At 52.0% G+C, this 14,162-nt stretch overlaps 1 protein-coding gene across 1 annotated transcript; it reads left to right on the forward strand.

The window, feature by feature from the left end:
* The first annotated feature begins 472 nt into the window (after positions 1 to 472).
* Positions 473 to 14,148, forward strand: CDK9 (cyclin dependent kinase 9). Its single transcript, XM_077305720.1, has 7 exons — positions 473 to 658; positions 5,451 to 5,532; positions 7,206 to 7,296; positions 9,172 to 9,338; positions 9,454 to 9,625; positions 11,311 to 11,459; positions 12,828 to 14,148. The coding sequence occupies exons 1-7, from the start codon at positions 480 to 482 to the stop codon at positions 13,191 to 13,193; spliced, it is 1,206 nt and encodes a 401-aa protein (XP_077161835.1). The 5' UTR covers positions 473 to 479; the 3' UTR covers positions 13,194 to 14,148.
* Positions 14,149 to 14,162: the final 14 nt, after the last annotated feature.

Raw genomic sequence — 14,162 nt, forward strand, 5'->3', positions numbered from 1 at the left:
TTTAGATTCAATCTGAGACACTATATTTTCATATGACTCTGGCAGGCTTATTAATAGTAACACAATCAGATTTTTATCAACAATTTCCTTTCTGAATTCCTCAATTGTTCAGCCACTTCAAGCATCTCAACTAGATGATGATGTAAATTGGCTCCTTCTTTCATGTTAATACTGAAGTTTCGTTTGGAGACAAAACTGGCTCTTTAATGAGGGCGATACACCACGCAGCTTTGGCTGTTGGCATCTGAAAGGCATTCCTGTCGGTGCAACCCCTGATTATGGCCCCTCTTAGCTTTTCACTGTTAAGTTTCAGGTTCTCGGCTTTGCTGGGTCCTCCTCTCCAGGCTGGACATCCGGCCGCCGCCGCCGCAGCGCTTCTGAAACGCCCCAAAGGCGGCGCCCCTTGTGACGCGGCCCGCCCCTGCGAACTACATCGCCCAGCGTGCTTTGCGGCGGCGCCCCCGGAAGCGGCGGGCACAATGGAGCGGAAGGGCGGAAGTGCTCCGGGAAGCGTGCTGGTGCCGCGCTGCGACGGAGGCCGCCGGGGGCCCCACGAGAGCCTGCCCATGGCCAAGCCCTACGACACGGTGGAGTGTCCTTACTGTGACGAAGTCTCCAAGTACGAGAAGCTGGCCAAGATCGGGCAGGGCACCTTCGGGTAAGCCTCCCACGCCCCCCAGGCCCCCACCCACGCGGCCCTGCAGCAGGCCGGCTCGGGCGGGGCGGGTGCCAGCCTCCAGGCGGGGCCGGGAACCCCCCCCCCCCGGGATCACAGCCCCCTCCAGGCCACGCAGGGGGGGAGGGCTCCTCGCACGCCCCCCCCCCCCACGGAGGCCCCCATCCTCACAGCGAGGCCAGTCCCAGGGTTGCACTGGGGGGGGGGGGTCCTCGGAACTAGGGCGGGGTAGGAAAGGGGGCGCCCCGCCCAAGCTCTGTGCTCTGCCCGGGGCCGCCTCTCGGGGTCCTACGAAAGACACCCGCCCCCCCCCCCCAGGAGGAATGGCGGCGCTGCTTCGGACGGGGGGTGGGGGGGCTCCATCGCGTGATGCTCCACGGAGGTCCGGATCCCGCCCACTCCCAGCCCCAAAGCCTCCAGGGGGGCCCCTCTGCCCGCCCCCCCAAACCGTCAGGAAGGGCCCATGCGGGATCTGGCGCCCCTCCCCCCCCAGGCGGGCCTGGCGACCCTACTTCGAAGCCCTGCTTCCCTTTGGAGCCCAGGTGGGGTTGCCAACTTTTGTTTGGGGAAATCCCTGAAGATTTGAGACTATTGCCCAGAGAAGTCAGCTTTTGTTTTTGTTATTAGATTTATTCCCCGCTGCTATCAGCAGGCCGTCTCACAGCAGGTTACGTGTTAAAAACCCCACATGAAATATAACCATTAGAATGGCCCTTTGAAATTATATACCCCACAGCAAAACCTATCCTCCCACCCCCACTGCAGCTGGCTTCATCTCTCTGGCCCCGTGGCAACCCCTCCTCGAGGAGGCCCCGACCTCAAGCATTTGGAGGGGGGGGGGGAGCTCAGTAGGGTCGGGATGCCTCAGAGGCCTACCTTAGAAGCCGATCTGGCTTCTAGAGTCTAGAGAGGAGCTGTAATTCCAGGAGCACATCAGGCCCCACCTGGAGGTTGGCAACCCTACATATAGATTCCGTGTGAGCCTGTCATTCTGCCACCATTAATTTCTTTCTCCCCCCCCCCCGCCTTCAAATAGGAACCTGCTTTTTCACATTCTTACCTATCCGCAATGGAATAGTTGATGGCAGGGGTAGTCAAACTGCGGCCCTCCAGATGTCCATGGACTACATTTCCCAGAAGCCCCTGCCAGCAAATGCTGGCAGGGGCTTCTGGGAATTGTAGTCCATGGACATCTGGAGGGCCGCAGTTTGACTACCCCTGGTTCATGGCTTGCCTGTAGTTGCACTTAGCAACTTCCCATGGGTGCCTCAGATTTCCCCAGTGGGTGCTGTGGTGCTCTGCCCTGGATAGCCCGGGATAGCCAGATCTCATCAGGTCCTGGAAGCAAAGCAGGGATTGGACCAAGCTAGGACCAGAATGGAAGACCACCGAGGAAGTCCAGGGTGGCTCCAAACAACAACTTCCAAATGAACCACTTCTTTTGCCCTCTGGGTGCTCGTATGGTCCCCTCAAGAGACATGCTGTGCCTTTTCATAGAATCATAGAATCATAGAGTTGGAAGGGGCCATACAGGCCATCTAGTCCAACCCCCTGCTCAACGCAGGATCAGCCCAGAGCATCCTAAAGCATCCAAGAAAAGTGTGTATCCAACCTTTGCTTGAAGATTTCCAGTGAGGGGGCGCTCACCACCTCCTTAGGCAGCCTATTCCACTGCTGAACTACTCTGACTGTGAAAAACTTTTTCCTGATATCTAGCCTATATCGTTGTACTTGAAGTTTAAACCCATTACTGCGTGTCCTTTCCTCTGCAGCCAGCAGAAACAGCATCCTGCCCTCCTCCAAGTGACAACCTTTCAAATACTTAAAGAGGGCTATCATGTCCCCTCTCAACCTCCTTTTCTCCAGGCTGAACATTCCCAAGTCCCTCAACCTATCTTCATAGGGCTTGGTCCCTTGGCCCCAGATCATCTTCGTCGCTCTCCTCTGTACCCTTTCAATTTTATCGATGTCCTTCTTGAAGTGAGGCCTCCAGAACTGCACACAGTACTCCAGGTGTGGTCTGACCAGTGCCGTATACAATGGGACTATGACATCTTGTGATTTTGATGTGATGCCTCTGTTGATACAGCCCAAAATGGCATTTGCCTTTTTTACCGCTGCATCACACTGCCTGCTCATGTTTAGTTTACAATCCACAAGTACCCCAAGGTCTCGTTCACACACAGTGCTACCTAGAAGCGTATCCCCCATCCAGTAGGCATGCTTTTCATTTTTCTGACCCAGATGCAGAACTTTACACTTATCTTTATTAAATTGTATCTTGTTCTCATTTGCCCATTTTTCCATTGTGTTCAGATCTCGTTGAACTCTGTCTCTATCTTCCGGAGTATTTGCCAGTCCTCCCAATTTGGTGTCATCTGCAAACTTGATGAGTAGTCCCTCCACCCCCTCATCTAGATCATTAATAAATATGTTAAAAAGTACCGGGCCCAGCACTGAACCCTGAGGTACCCCGCTACTCACCTCTCTCCAGTCTGATGAAACACCATTGACAACAACTCTTTGAGTGCGGTTCTCTAACCAATTCCCTATCCACCTAACGATCTGAAAATCCAGATTGCAGTCCTTCAACTTATCCATCAGAACATCATGGGGAACCTTGTCAAAAGCTTTACTAAAATCCAAGTAAATGACATCAACCAAATTTCCCCGATCCAGCAAACCTGTTACTTGGTCAAAAAAGGAAACTAGGTTGGTCTGGCAGGACCTGTTGGAGACAAATCCATGCTGACTTCCTTGGATCACCAAATTGTCCTCCAGATGTTTGCAGATCGCTCCCTTTAATATCTGCTCCATTATCTTCCCCACAACAGAGGTCAGACTCACTGGTCTGTAGTTTCCCGGGTCATCCTTCCTCCCTTTTTTGAAGATCGGAATAACGTTTGCTCTTTTCCAGTCCTCCGGGACATCTCCAGTCCTTAAAGAGGTTCCGAAGATGATGGACAAGGGCTGTGCAAGTTCTCTGGAAAGTTCTTTGAGTACTCTCGGGTGCATTTCATCTGGACCAGGGGATTTGAACTCATCCAGTGCAGCTAAATGCCTCTCGACAACCTCTCTATCCATGTTAACCTGCCACCCAGACACTGTCCTTTGGCTACAGCCATCTCTAGACGTGCCTAAACACTTTGACCTGTGGGAAAAAACAGATGTAAAATAGGCACTAAGCCTTTCTGCTTTCTCTGCATCTTTCGTTAGAGTTTGTCCATCCGCACCCAACAGCGGGCCTATTGCCTCCTTTACTTTACGTTTGCTCCTCACGTAACTGAAAAATCTTTTCTTATTACAGTGGGCTTCCCTGGCCAATCTTAACTCACTCTCAGCTTTGGCCTTTTTGATGATTGATCTACAGTGCCTAGTAACCTGTAGGTACTCTTCTTTAGAGCTCTGTCCTTCCCTCCATTTCCTGAACATCTCCCTTTTCTTTCTTAGTTCCTCTTGCAGTTCTCTGTTCATCCAAATAGGCTTCTTAGAGCTCCTGCAGTGTTTTCGTATTTCTGGAATACTCATTGATTGAGCATGCAATAGCTCTTGTTTGAGTAGCGCCCACCCTTCACATGCTCCCTTCCCTTCCAGCATTCTCGTCATTCTTTTCTGGCCTGCTGTCTGCCAAACGGGTTTAAATTCTGCTTGGAAAGGTCTGGGCCAGATATTATTGGGGTCCTGCCTGAGGTGGTCAGCTCCTCCTCCCTGGCAGTCTCCAAGCAGAGGCTGGAGGAGCCCCCGTCAGGGTTGCTTTAGGCTGTATTGAGCAAGGAGGAGTTGAGCTATGAACCCTTCCAGGTCATTCAATGGGGGACCTTAAAGTAGCCATTTTATTGTAAATGAATTTCAGAAACAGACTAGAGTGGGAGATTGGCAAGTTATAAGTTATTACAACACTCAGAAATCCCCAGGGCTTAATGGAGACATCAGCTTCTTATCTCACTACGCATGTTAACGTGTTTGTGAACTCTTTTATTGTGCTGCATGCTGATTTGCTCACATTCAGGGGTTTTACCAGCTCCTTTAATCCAATCTTAGCTATTGTTCTACATCTTTCCTGGCAACTGTCCCATCCCCACACTCTAGGTTAGTGGGTCTCAACCTTCCTATTGCTGCAGCCCTTTAATACAGTTCCTCCTGTTGTGGGGACCCCCAACCATAAAATGATGCCAGGGTTCTTTCACAGAAATTAAACCGAAACAGACCAATGGCATGAAGATCCATTGGTCATGATTGTATATATATAAATTATTTTTCCCCGTGGTTTCCCAGTTCAGTTCTGTCCCAGCATGCCGATTTTGCTCTTTTCTGCTGCTCCAGATGAACGCTCTATCTCCATCTACCCTGCAAGGCTGTTGTGTAGATAGCGCCCGCCAGCCAAGCTGCTTGCCCTGCCGCAACCCCTGTGAAAGGGTCATTTGACCCCCAAAGGGGTCCTGACCCCAGGCTGAGAACCACTGCTCTAGGTAAAGGTTGGCAGATCTGTGTTTCAACGTACCTGAAGAAGAGGTGTGCCTGCACACCAAAGCTTATCCCAGGAATTAAACTTGGTTGGGCTTAAAGGTGCCCCTGGATTCTGACTTGGGGTTGCTGCTTCAGACCAACACAGCGGCCCACCTGAATCTATTGTTCTAGTCCCGTGTAGTTTCTGTCGCCGTCCTGCCCAAACGTCCCCCCAGCGGGTTGCGATGGACACTTCCCCCAGGGGTTGTCCTGACCTTCCTCTCCCACCGTCAGCAACTGGTGTGTTTTTTTTTTGTTCCTGCTGCAGGGAGGTATTCAAAGCGAAACATCGCCAGACTGGCAAAAAAGTGGCGCTGAAGAAAGTGTTGATGGAAAATGAAAAAGAAGGGGTGAGTTGACCCGGTGGGTGTGGTTTGGGTGGCCTCTCAGCTGACGTATGTGGTGTTGGAACTGGATGTTAAACTGGGGGCTTGGGAAGGCCCAAGGAGAGTACTGCTGGGTCAGGACATCTAATACAGCTGTCTGGTTGGGGGCCGACAGGTCCTCCTGGGGAGCCCCCAAACCGGCCATGAAAGAGGCAGCAGCTGGCGGGGACATGCTGTCTCGGAGGCCATGCTAAGTGACTTGCTTTCTGTGCCCTAGAAGGGGGAGTGGGTGTGTCCATTCCGTTTACCGGAGCTGGGAAAAAAACAACAGAAAAATACCTTACCAGTACTTTTCTGGTATTTTCTAAGTCAGATACAGATTCTCAAATCTGTTTTGGCTTCCGGTATAGCTGACCTGAATTTCCACAGCTTTAATTTGGAGATGTTAAGCTACACCAGTTGGCTGTCGACTTTGCTCCCTCCCGCAGCAAACTTAAGCCAGGCCAGAATTGGCCCAGCTTTGCACCGCATGGACTGGGGCGGACTCTTGTTACAGCTGTAAGGGAAGCCAGGCCAGGATCAGCCTGACAGCCCCACACTGCCTGGGCTGGTTCCTATCGCTGCTCAGCCCAAGATCAGCTGTGGCTTCAGGAGTTGCTAGCTCTATGCTGCCCCAACTCAGCTGGAGGTGGCTCCTTCTGTTACTTGCTGTCTAATAAGAGAAGGAGCCAGCCCAGGATGATCTGAGATGGATGGATCCCTTTAACTGCTTCGGAGTCTGTTTACTCCAAGCTACATGACTATCCTTCTCTGGCTCCAAGGCAGTCAAAGGGATCTCAGTCCTGTTAAAAGCCTTATTCAGCATTCCCAATTATTTCTGAATTCCGATATCATACTGGTATTGAGATCTGTAAATATCGTGAAATAGTGACATTTTTCGCATTCAGTGTACCAGAGCCTGAAAAATACCGCTGCCCTCCCAAGCACCAAGGCTGCAAAGCATCATGGTCCTGGTCCCCTCTATAACATAAAGGTATCCCCTGTGAAAGCACCGAGTCATGTCTGACCCTTGGGGTGACGCCCTCTAGCGTTTTCATGGCAGACTCAATACGGGGTGGTTTGCCAGTGCCTTCCCCAGTCATTACCGTTTACCCCCCAGCAAGCAAGCTGGGTACTCATTTTACTGACCTCAGAAGGATGGAAGGCTGAGTCAACCTTGAGCCGGCTGCTGGGATCGAACTCCCAGCCTCATGGGCAGACAGCTTCAGACAGCATTTCTACTGCCTTACCACCCTGTGCCACAAGAGGCTCTTGGTCCCCTCTATAGCTTGTGGCTAATAACCACTGCTGAACTACTGCTTCAGATGTCTGTCCAGTCCCCTCTGGAAGCTGTCTGTGCTTGTAGCTGCCACTACCTCCTGTGGCAGTGAGTACCGCGTGTTCATGACTCGTTCGGTGAAGAGAAACTTCCCTCTGTCTGTTCTAAGCTTGCTGCTCCTTAACTTCATGGAGCGCCGCTATGCTTGGGCTGGGAGAAAGGGAGCAAAGGACTTCTTTCTCTGCCTGCTCTGTCCCAGGCATCACATCACTGCCCAGTCATCGTTTCTCCAAGCTCAAGTGCACGTGCTTTGCCACTGGTCTGTGTTCATAACAGGCACCAGCCCTTGTTAAAGTCTCCTTGTCGCCTCTCTCTCTAGTTCCCTATCACAGCCCTGCGGGAGATCAAAATCCTCCAGCTCCTCAAGCATGAAAACGTGGTGAACCTCATTGAAATCTGCAGGACCAAAGGTAACGGGGCTCGCTAGGAGCAGGGATAGACGCCCGGGGTAGGGGTAGGCATGCAGATAACATTCCTGAGGAGGCTTTGCTTCGACTAGACTTCTTTGAAGGGTATGCTTTAATCGGTGGGGTTCCCAGCCCTTGGAGAGTCAAGGGCCCCTGAAATGACCGGAAAGCAAAAGCGTGTGGGGATGGATTTATGAGGCTGCAACATCCTGGGAATTAATAATATCCAGGGGTAGTCAAACTGCGGCCCTCCATATGTCCATGGACTACAATTCCCATGAGCCCCTGCCAGCGAACGCATTTGTAGTCCATGGACATCTGGAGGGCCGCATTTTGACTCCCCCTGGATAGCCTGATTGACAGCAGGTCTCCGAGAAAGATGCCAGGGATTGAAGCTGGGTCCCTTTGCAAGCAGAGGGTGTGCTGCACCCACCGAGCCGGCCCAGAGGAGAAGAATTGTAGCCACAAATGACTTAGGAGATGGACAGGTGTGTTTGTGTATGGGTGTGCATGTGGGGGGGGGGGTTGTGATGGGTGACAGCAGCTTAGAGCAGGCTTTCTCAGCCAGGGTATCGTGAAAGCGTGGAGTTTCCCCATGGCCCTGGAAGGGTTTCCCAAATGGGTGGGAGTTAATGGTATATGTATTTTAAAAATTGATAAACACATATGGTCATGTCAGATCCCCCCACCCACCCCAATTTGGCCAGTGATGAGCCTGGAGGAGGGGTGGGAGGGGCCCCGGGTGGGCGTGTCCACAGCTCTGCTTCCCAATCATATTCTGCTCGATTGTGCCACTTCTGGGGTTTCTGGAAGCCCAATGAATGCTTCAGGGATTTTTCAAGAGTAAGAAAATTGAGAAAGGCTGGCTTAGGGGATGGGCTTCCACAGAGGTTGGGGTGTGAGTGAGATTTGTGACATGAGAACACCTTGAGCTGTGCTCACCGCAGGCCCTGCAACAGAAGTTGTTACGGCAGTGGGGGGGCCGCGAGGGAGGGGGAACGGCCACAAACGTTGGGAGCATGCCAGAATCACCTCAGCTGCCGTCTGTCTTTGTGCCCTCGTCCGGGGAGAGAGAGGCCATGAAGCATCTCGGGGTGGCAGGTGGCCTGTTGCCGCATGCCGTGGTCCCGCCGGAAGCCTCCCAAGGCCCCCCCATTGCATTCCCAGGGCACGAGGGAGGATGGGGAAGCGGCCAAGCTCTGCCCGAGGCCTTTGCCAGGAATGGGTGTGGAGTGTCTCTCACCCGCCTCGGATTACTTGCTCTTTTATTTCGTTGGCAGCCCCCAGGCGGAGAAGAGGTTTGGCCTTACTCCCTCCCGTCCCCTCTGTCTCTCTCTTTCTCACAATGAGGCGGGGGGGGGGGGGGAGAATGCTTAATGTTTCCACATAATCCCCATGGGAGAATTGTGTTGGCTTGCAGGGAGCCGCTAATCCTGAATGAGTTAAAACAGTACTTTTGTGTTGCTGTATTGTTTTTTGAAGGAGCTTGAAAATCCTGGCTGGCTCTCCTCAGTCCAGCATCCTTTGGGGCCCAGCTAGCTGCCCCCTCTCTTGTCCAAGCAAGTGGCAATCAGAGGTACACTGCCTTAGAACACGGAGGTTCCATTTGACCATCAGTGCCCTTCTTGTCTATGACGAACCCCCCTTAAAAGCCATCTATGTTCAAGCCGGGGAGTGCGCGAGCTAACAGTGCCCTGTGTGAAGAATCCCTTTATTCTTCCTGTCCTGACCCTGCCCATTGCTGTCATTGGGTGCTCCCAATTTCTCGTGTTTTGGGACAGGGAGAAAAAGCTCTTCCACACATTGCCTGTAATGTCTTCGCCCGCCTGACAGGGCAGGTGGAACTCCTGCTGACGGTTGCCTCTCCACTTCCCACAGCCTCTCCGTACAACCGTTGCAAGGGAAGCATCTACCTGGTGTTTGATTTCTGCGAGCATGACCTGGCCGGCCTCCTCAGCAACGCGCACGTCAAGTTCACGCTGGCAGAGATCAAGAAAGTCATGCAGATGCTTTTGAACGGCCTCTACTACATCCACCGGAACAAGGTGGGGAATCTGCCCTGCAGGGCGTTCTCGCCTTTCTAAGAAGCGGAGGGCTCGTGTTGCTCCTTGGCTCCCCTGGATGCGGCTCTCCTTGACCCGCTTTTCTTTTTTTCTCCAGATTTTGCACCGAGACATGAAAGCAGCCAACGTGCTCATCACACGAGATGGTGTTCTGAAGCTGGCCGATTTTGGCCTGGCGCGGGCCTTCAGCCTCGCGAAGAACAGCCAGCCCAACCACTACACCAACCGGGTGGTGACGCTGTGGTATCGGCCTCCGGAGCTGCTGCTGGGTAGGGGGAGGATGGAGGAGGGACTGCTCTTGTGTGCTCTTGTCTAGGACCACTTTGGAATAGTTATTCCCCCTCCTCTTGCTGGTGGTTCCCAAAGTGAGGGCTGTGGCTCAGTGGCAAAGCCTCTGGTTTGCACACAAAAGGTCCCTGGTTCAATCCCTGGCAACTCCATTTATAGTGACAAGGCAGGAGGTGGCAGGAGGACCTCTGCCTGAGACTCTGGAGAGCCACTGAGAAGGACCGTGGCTCAGAGGCAGAGCCTCTGCTTGGCAGGCAGATGGATGGTCAGATTCAGCTTGATGTGTTCCGGTGTGCCCGATAACTTAGAGATAACCCAAGTGCCAGTTTTGCCTTTCTGAGCCCTTAAAAGGTCTGGGTCTGATCCCACATTAATCCTTCCATAGATGGCATCTTGGTTGGAAGCAATGTTCACCTATGGCAGGGCCTTCTCAACGTTATGAAATTCTTGCCCTCTGGATATTTGTCTGCCCCCTTTGCTTGGCCTTTTCCAGTGTCCTTTCAAGACCAAATTGTGTCACTCTCTTGTGTGTGTGATATTAGGCTTTGGGGGGGGGGATGGGGCTAACCTCAGGGAGGGATTGGTTAATACCTTCTGCTCTGCCCCCCAGTCTTGTCCCCCTTGTCACTTCTGCTGTTGCCTCCCCCCCCCATGACCCAGAACAATGAATCCCTCTTCCCTGCTCATTCACCCAGGTGTCTTTCAACGCCTTGCAGGAAGTTGTCCATGCCCACGGGGTTCCCAAACTTGTGCAAGAGTAGAACATGGATGGCTTAGTGCGCTGCATTTAAAGACACCTGTGGGAAAAGGAGAGGAGGCAGGCTGGCTGCTCTGCTCTTAGACAGTGTCCTTTGTTGAGCCATTACAGGTAATAAGAGATCCCTCTGATCATTTGCAGTTATATTTCGGCCCTGCTTTCACTCGGCATCCAAGAGGTACCAGTTTGCAGGACTGAATGCCCCCTCCCCATCCCTGTAGCATAGAGAAAGCGGCATGTGATGGACTGCTCCAGGCTAAGGGAATTCTTTGTGTAGAGCAGCTCCCCCTGAATGTCATCTGCAAGAGGTAGAATCCAAAGGCCACTTGAATGCGAATCAGGTCTGTGTAGCAATTGAGAGTGAAGGCCTGAGTATCTTGGCAAAGGCATTTTGAGGAGGGACTATGGCTTGGTGGCAGAGCCTCTGCTTGGCACGCAGAAGGTTTCCGGTTCAATCCCGGGCAGCATCTCCAGCTAAAAGGACCAGGCAGGAGGGGATGGGGAAGACCTCTGCTTGAGACCCTGGCTCAGTGACAGAGCCTCTGCTTGGCAGGCAGAAGGCCCAGGTTCAGCTCCTGGCATCTCTAGTCCAGGGGATCAGCTAATTACTCATGTGAAGGACTTCTGCCTGAGACCCCGGAGAGCTGCAGCCAGTCTGAGGAGGCAGTGGCAATCTTGATAGACCAAGGGACCAATTCAGGTTCCAGCAGCTTCATGTGGGCATGTCCTTCCCAACCTTCCCAGCACGGTCACCGCTTCTGGGTTTTCTCAAAGCCTGAAGAATATCTCAGGGGCTTCTCAAGGGTGAAAACGTTGAGGGGGGCTGGCTCAGAATATCGGCAGCTCTGCTGCTGAAAGAGGAGATCCGGCTTCAGCCTAAGATGTTTCTCAAGGTGTTCTTCTGTTTAGGGGAGCGAGACTACGGACCGCCCATTGACCTCTGGGGCGCAGGCTGCATCATGGCCGAGATGTGGACCCGCAGCCCCATCATGCAGGGCAATACTGAGCAGCACCAGTTGACTCTCATCAGCCAGCTGTGCGGATCTATCACTTCAGAGGTAGGTTTCCCTGGGGTGAATGGACTAGATGACCTTTGGTACCTCCATCCAGTTTTGCCTGTGGCCCAGTTCTTCAGGGATTGGGAATCAGGGATGAAATGATTCTGTGCCCCAGTTCTGGAACGAAATCTTGCTGCCGCCCCATTGAGGAGTGTCCTTTGAATTACAGGCCACGAGTACTTCTTTGAGGACAGGAAAAAAGATTTGCACTGTAAAATAAAAAGCCAAGCTTTGAGGATTGTGAACAGAAAGCACTTCCCATTGCATTGTGAAGTCATGACCATGAGCCTGACATATTTTTGTCAGTCTAAACCAGAGCCAGCCTGGAGTAGTGGTTAAAGAGCAACTGCCTCTAATCTGGAGAACCGAGTTCGATTCCCCACCCCTCCACATGCAGCCAGCTGGGTGACCTTTGGCCCTAACAGTTCTCTTGGGGCTGTTTTTGCAGAGCCGTTCTCTCAGAGCTCTCTCAGCCCCACCTACCTCACAGGGTGCCTGTTGCCAGGAGAGGAAAGAGAAGGGCTTTGTGCGCCACTTTGGAACTCCTTCAGGTAGTAAAAAGTGGGGTATAAAACACCAGCTCTTCTTTTGAGCCTGTGGGTACCTTTGGAATTTGGATGGCTGCCCCAGGAGGTGGAGCTAGCCACAAGAAATGGCTGCCACAGCCCCCCTTCAGAATAGCAATAGTTGATTGCTGCAAAGCTATATCATGGAATGAGAGGGGGAGACTGGGTATATGGAGCAAGTGTCCAAAACAGTACATTAAAGTGAAAAGAGAGTATAAAGACATCAGTATTACAAAAGACTTGCATCACAAGATCCATAGTATCCAAGCAAACTGCTCTGCTACAAAGCCTCAGCCGCACAGACGGAAAGGCCTTGAAGAAACGCTTTCAGATCTCTGGCTTTGTAGCAGAACAGTCTGCTTGGATATATTGATAGACTTTGTCTAATGCAGGGGTAGTCGAACTGCGGCCCTCCAGATGTCCATGGACTACAATTCCCATGACCCCCTGCCAGTGAACATTGGCATGTGCTCATGGGAATTGTAGTCCATTTGGCATCTGGAGTTTGACTACCCCTGGTGTAATGGTTGCTCTTCCCCATTCCATGATACAGTTTTGCAGCAATCTACTATGGCCAGGAAAGTTATCTTAGGGCACCACGCTGGGGACCTCTGGCTCGCTAAGAATCATGATGCCTAGGCTTGTGCGCTCCGGTGCGGTTCAGCCACTTCGGCCAAGGCCCAAGGCAGTGCTGGCCGCCTCGGGCTTCGGTGATCACCAAAGTGGCCGGAGTGCACAACCCTAAGATGTGCCCCCTTCATTTCCTCCTCTGGGTTGAACGCTTTTTCTGATCATTTCCTAGGTCTGGCCTAACGTGGACAAATACGAACTCTACCAGAAGCTGGAGTTGCCCAAATTGCAAAAGCGCAAAGTGAAGGAGCGCCTCAAAGCCTACGTGAAGGACCAGTATGCCCTGGACCTGATAGACAAGCTGCTGGTTCTGGACCCTGCCCAGAGGATAGACAGCGACGACGCCCTGAACCACGATTTCTTCTGGTCCGACCCGATGCCTTCCGACCTCAAGAACATGCTGTCCACCCACAACCAATCCATGTTCGAGTACTTGGCTCCGCCTCGGAGAAGAGGCGGGCACATGCCGCAGCAGCCGGCCAATCAGGGCAGGAATCCAGCTGCCACCAACCAGACAGAGTTTGATAGAGTGTTTTGATTGCCGATCGTTGTGACGGAGAAAAAGAAGAGGCAGACGTCCTGAAATCTACTATGATCATAATTTTTTTTAAGTTTGCAATTTTTTTTCCAATTATTCCTATTACTGGTTGCATACAGAGCCTTGCCCATCTGTGGGTGATAATAAGAAACTCTAGTTTAGCTGTGCTTGTCCATTTCCAAGGTCTGGAAATGATTTTATTTAACTCTTATAGAGCAGAATACCTTTTGTAGCCCAAAGGTGTAGGATTGCTAAGCAAGCCCATTGTATCTTTTGGCCTGTCCCATCATTGCCTGGAGTAAGTTGGGAGGGCCCAGGTGTAGAACATGACCCTCCCCAGGATTCTCTCTCCCGCCCTCCCGAGCATGGGGGCTGCAACAGAGGCAGCCCCTTCTGCTCCTCGCCTCCGGGAGGCAATGGGGACGGGGCATATCGGTTGTGTGTGACGACTTCTGAATTCTCCAGCCTTTGCTAAGGGAGTTCTGCCTGAAGTGGCAGTGCTGAAATGGTGGCAGAGAAGTGTCAGAACTGCGTGCACACACCCCTGCCGCCTTTCGGATGTTTTGTTCATTTGAGTCACTGCAGGAATTGCATTTAATTGAGGTCCTAATTTTTGACTTTTTTTTTTTAATCGCTGAACAAAACAGAAGCAAAGGGCTTTGTTTGGCTGACAGAATCTGCAGGCCGGAGCACCCCACCCCACCGATAATGAGCCCTCTCACGCATTCCCCTTAAGGCTTTCGCAAGCACCTGCGCACTTTTGCGCACACCCCTCCCCAAGTGTGTCTAAAATGCGGTTTCCCCTTTGGTGAAACTACGAGACTTGAGAGTGAGAGTTACCCATGTTGAATCTCATGTTTTGTTGATTTCATGTATGTGTGTGTGCGCATGTGTGTGTGTATATATATATGCAAATATATATAGATCTCAATAAAAAAATGCGAGATGCTGACAATTAAGTGCATTTTG

This window comes from Paroedura picta, chromosome 12 (assembly GCF_049243985.1).
Source record: "Paroedura picta isolate Pp20150507F chromosome 12, Ppicta_v3.0, whole genome shotgun sequence".
Taxonomy (NCBI): domain Eukaryota; kingdom Metazoa; phylum Chordata; class Lepidosauria; order Squamata; family Gekkonidae; genus Paroedura; species Paroedura picta.

Excerpts from the sequence above, each read along its gene's own strand:
- CDK9 (XM_077305720.1), top strand. The coding sequence starts at position 480 with ATGGAGCGGAAGGGCGGAAGTGCTCCGGGAAGCGTGCTGGTGCCGCGC. Across the intron at positions 659-5,450 it reads ATCGGGCAGGGCACCTTCGG|GGAGGTATTCAAAGCGAAAC; the intron begins GTAAGCCTCCCA and ends TTCCTGCTGCAG. Across the intron at positions 7,297-9,171 it reads TGAAATCTGCAGGACCAAAG|CCTCTCCGTACAACCGTTGC; the intron begins GTAACGGGGCTC and ends CACTTCCCACAG.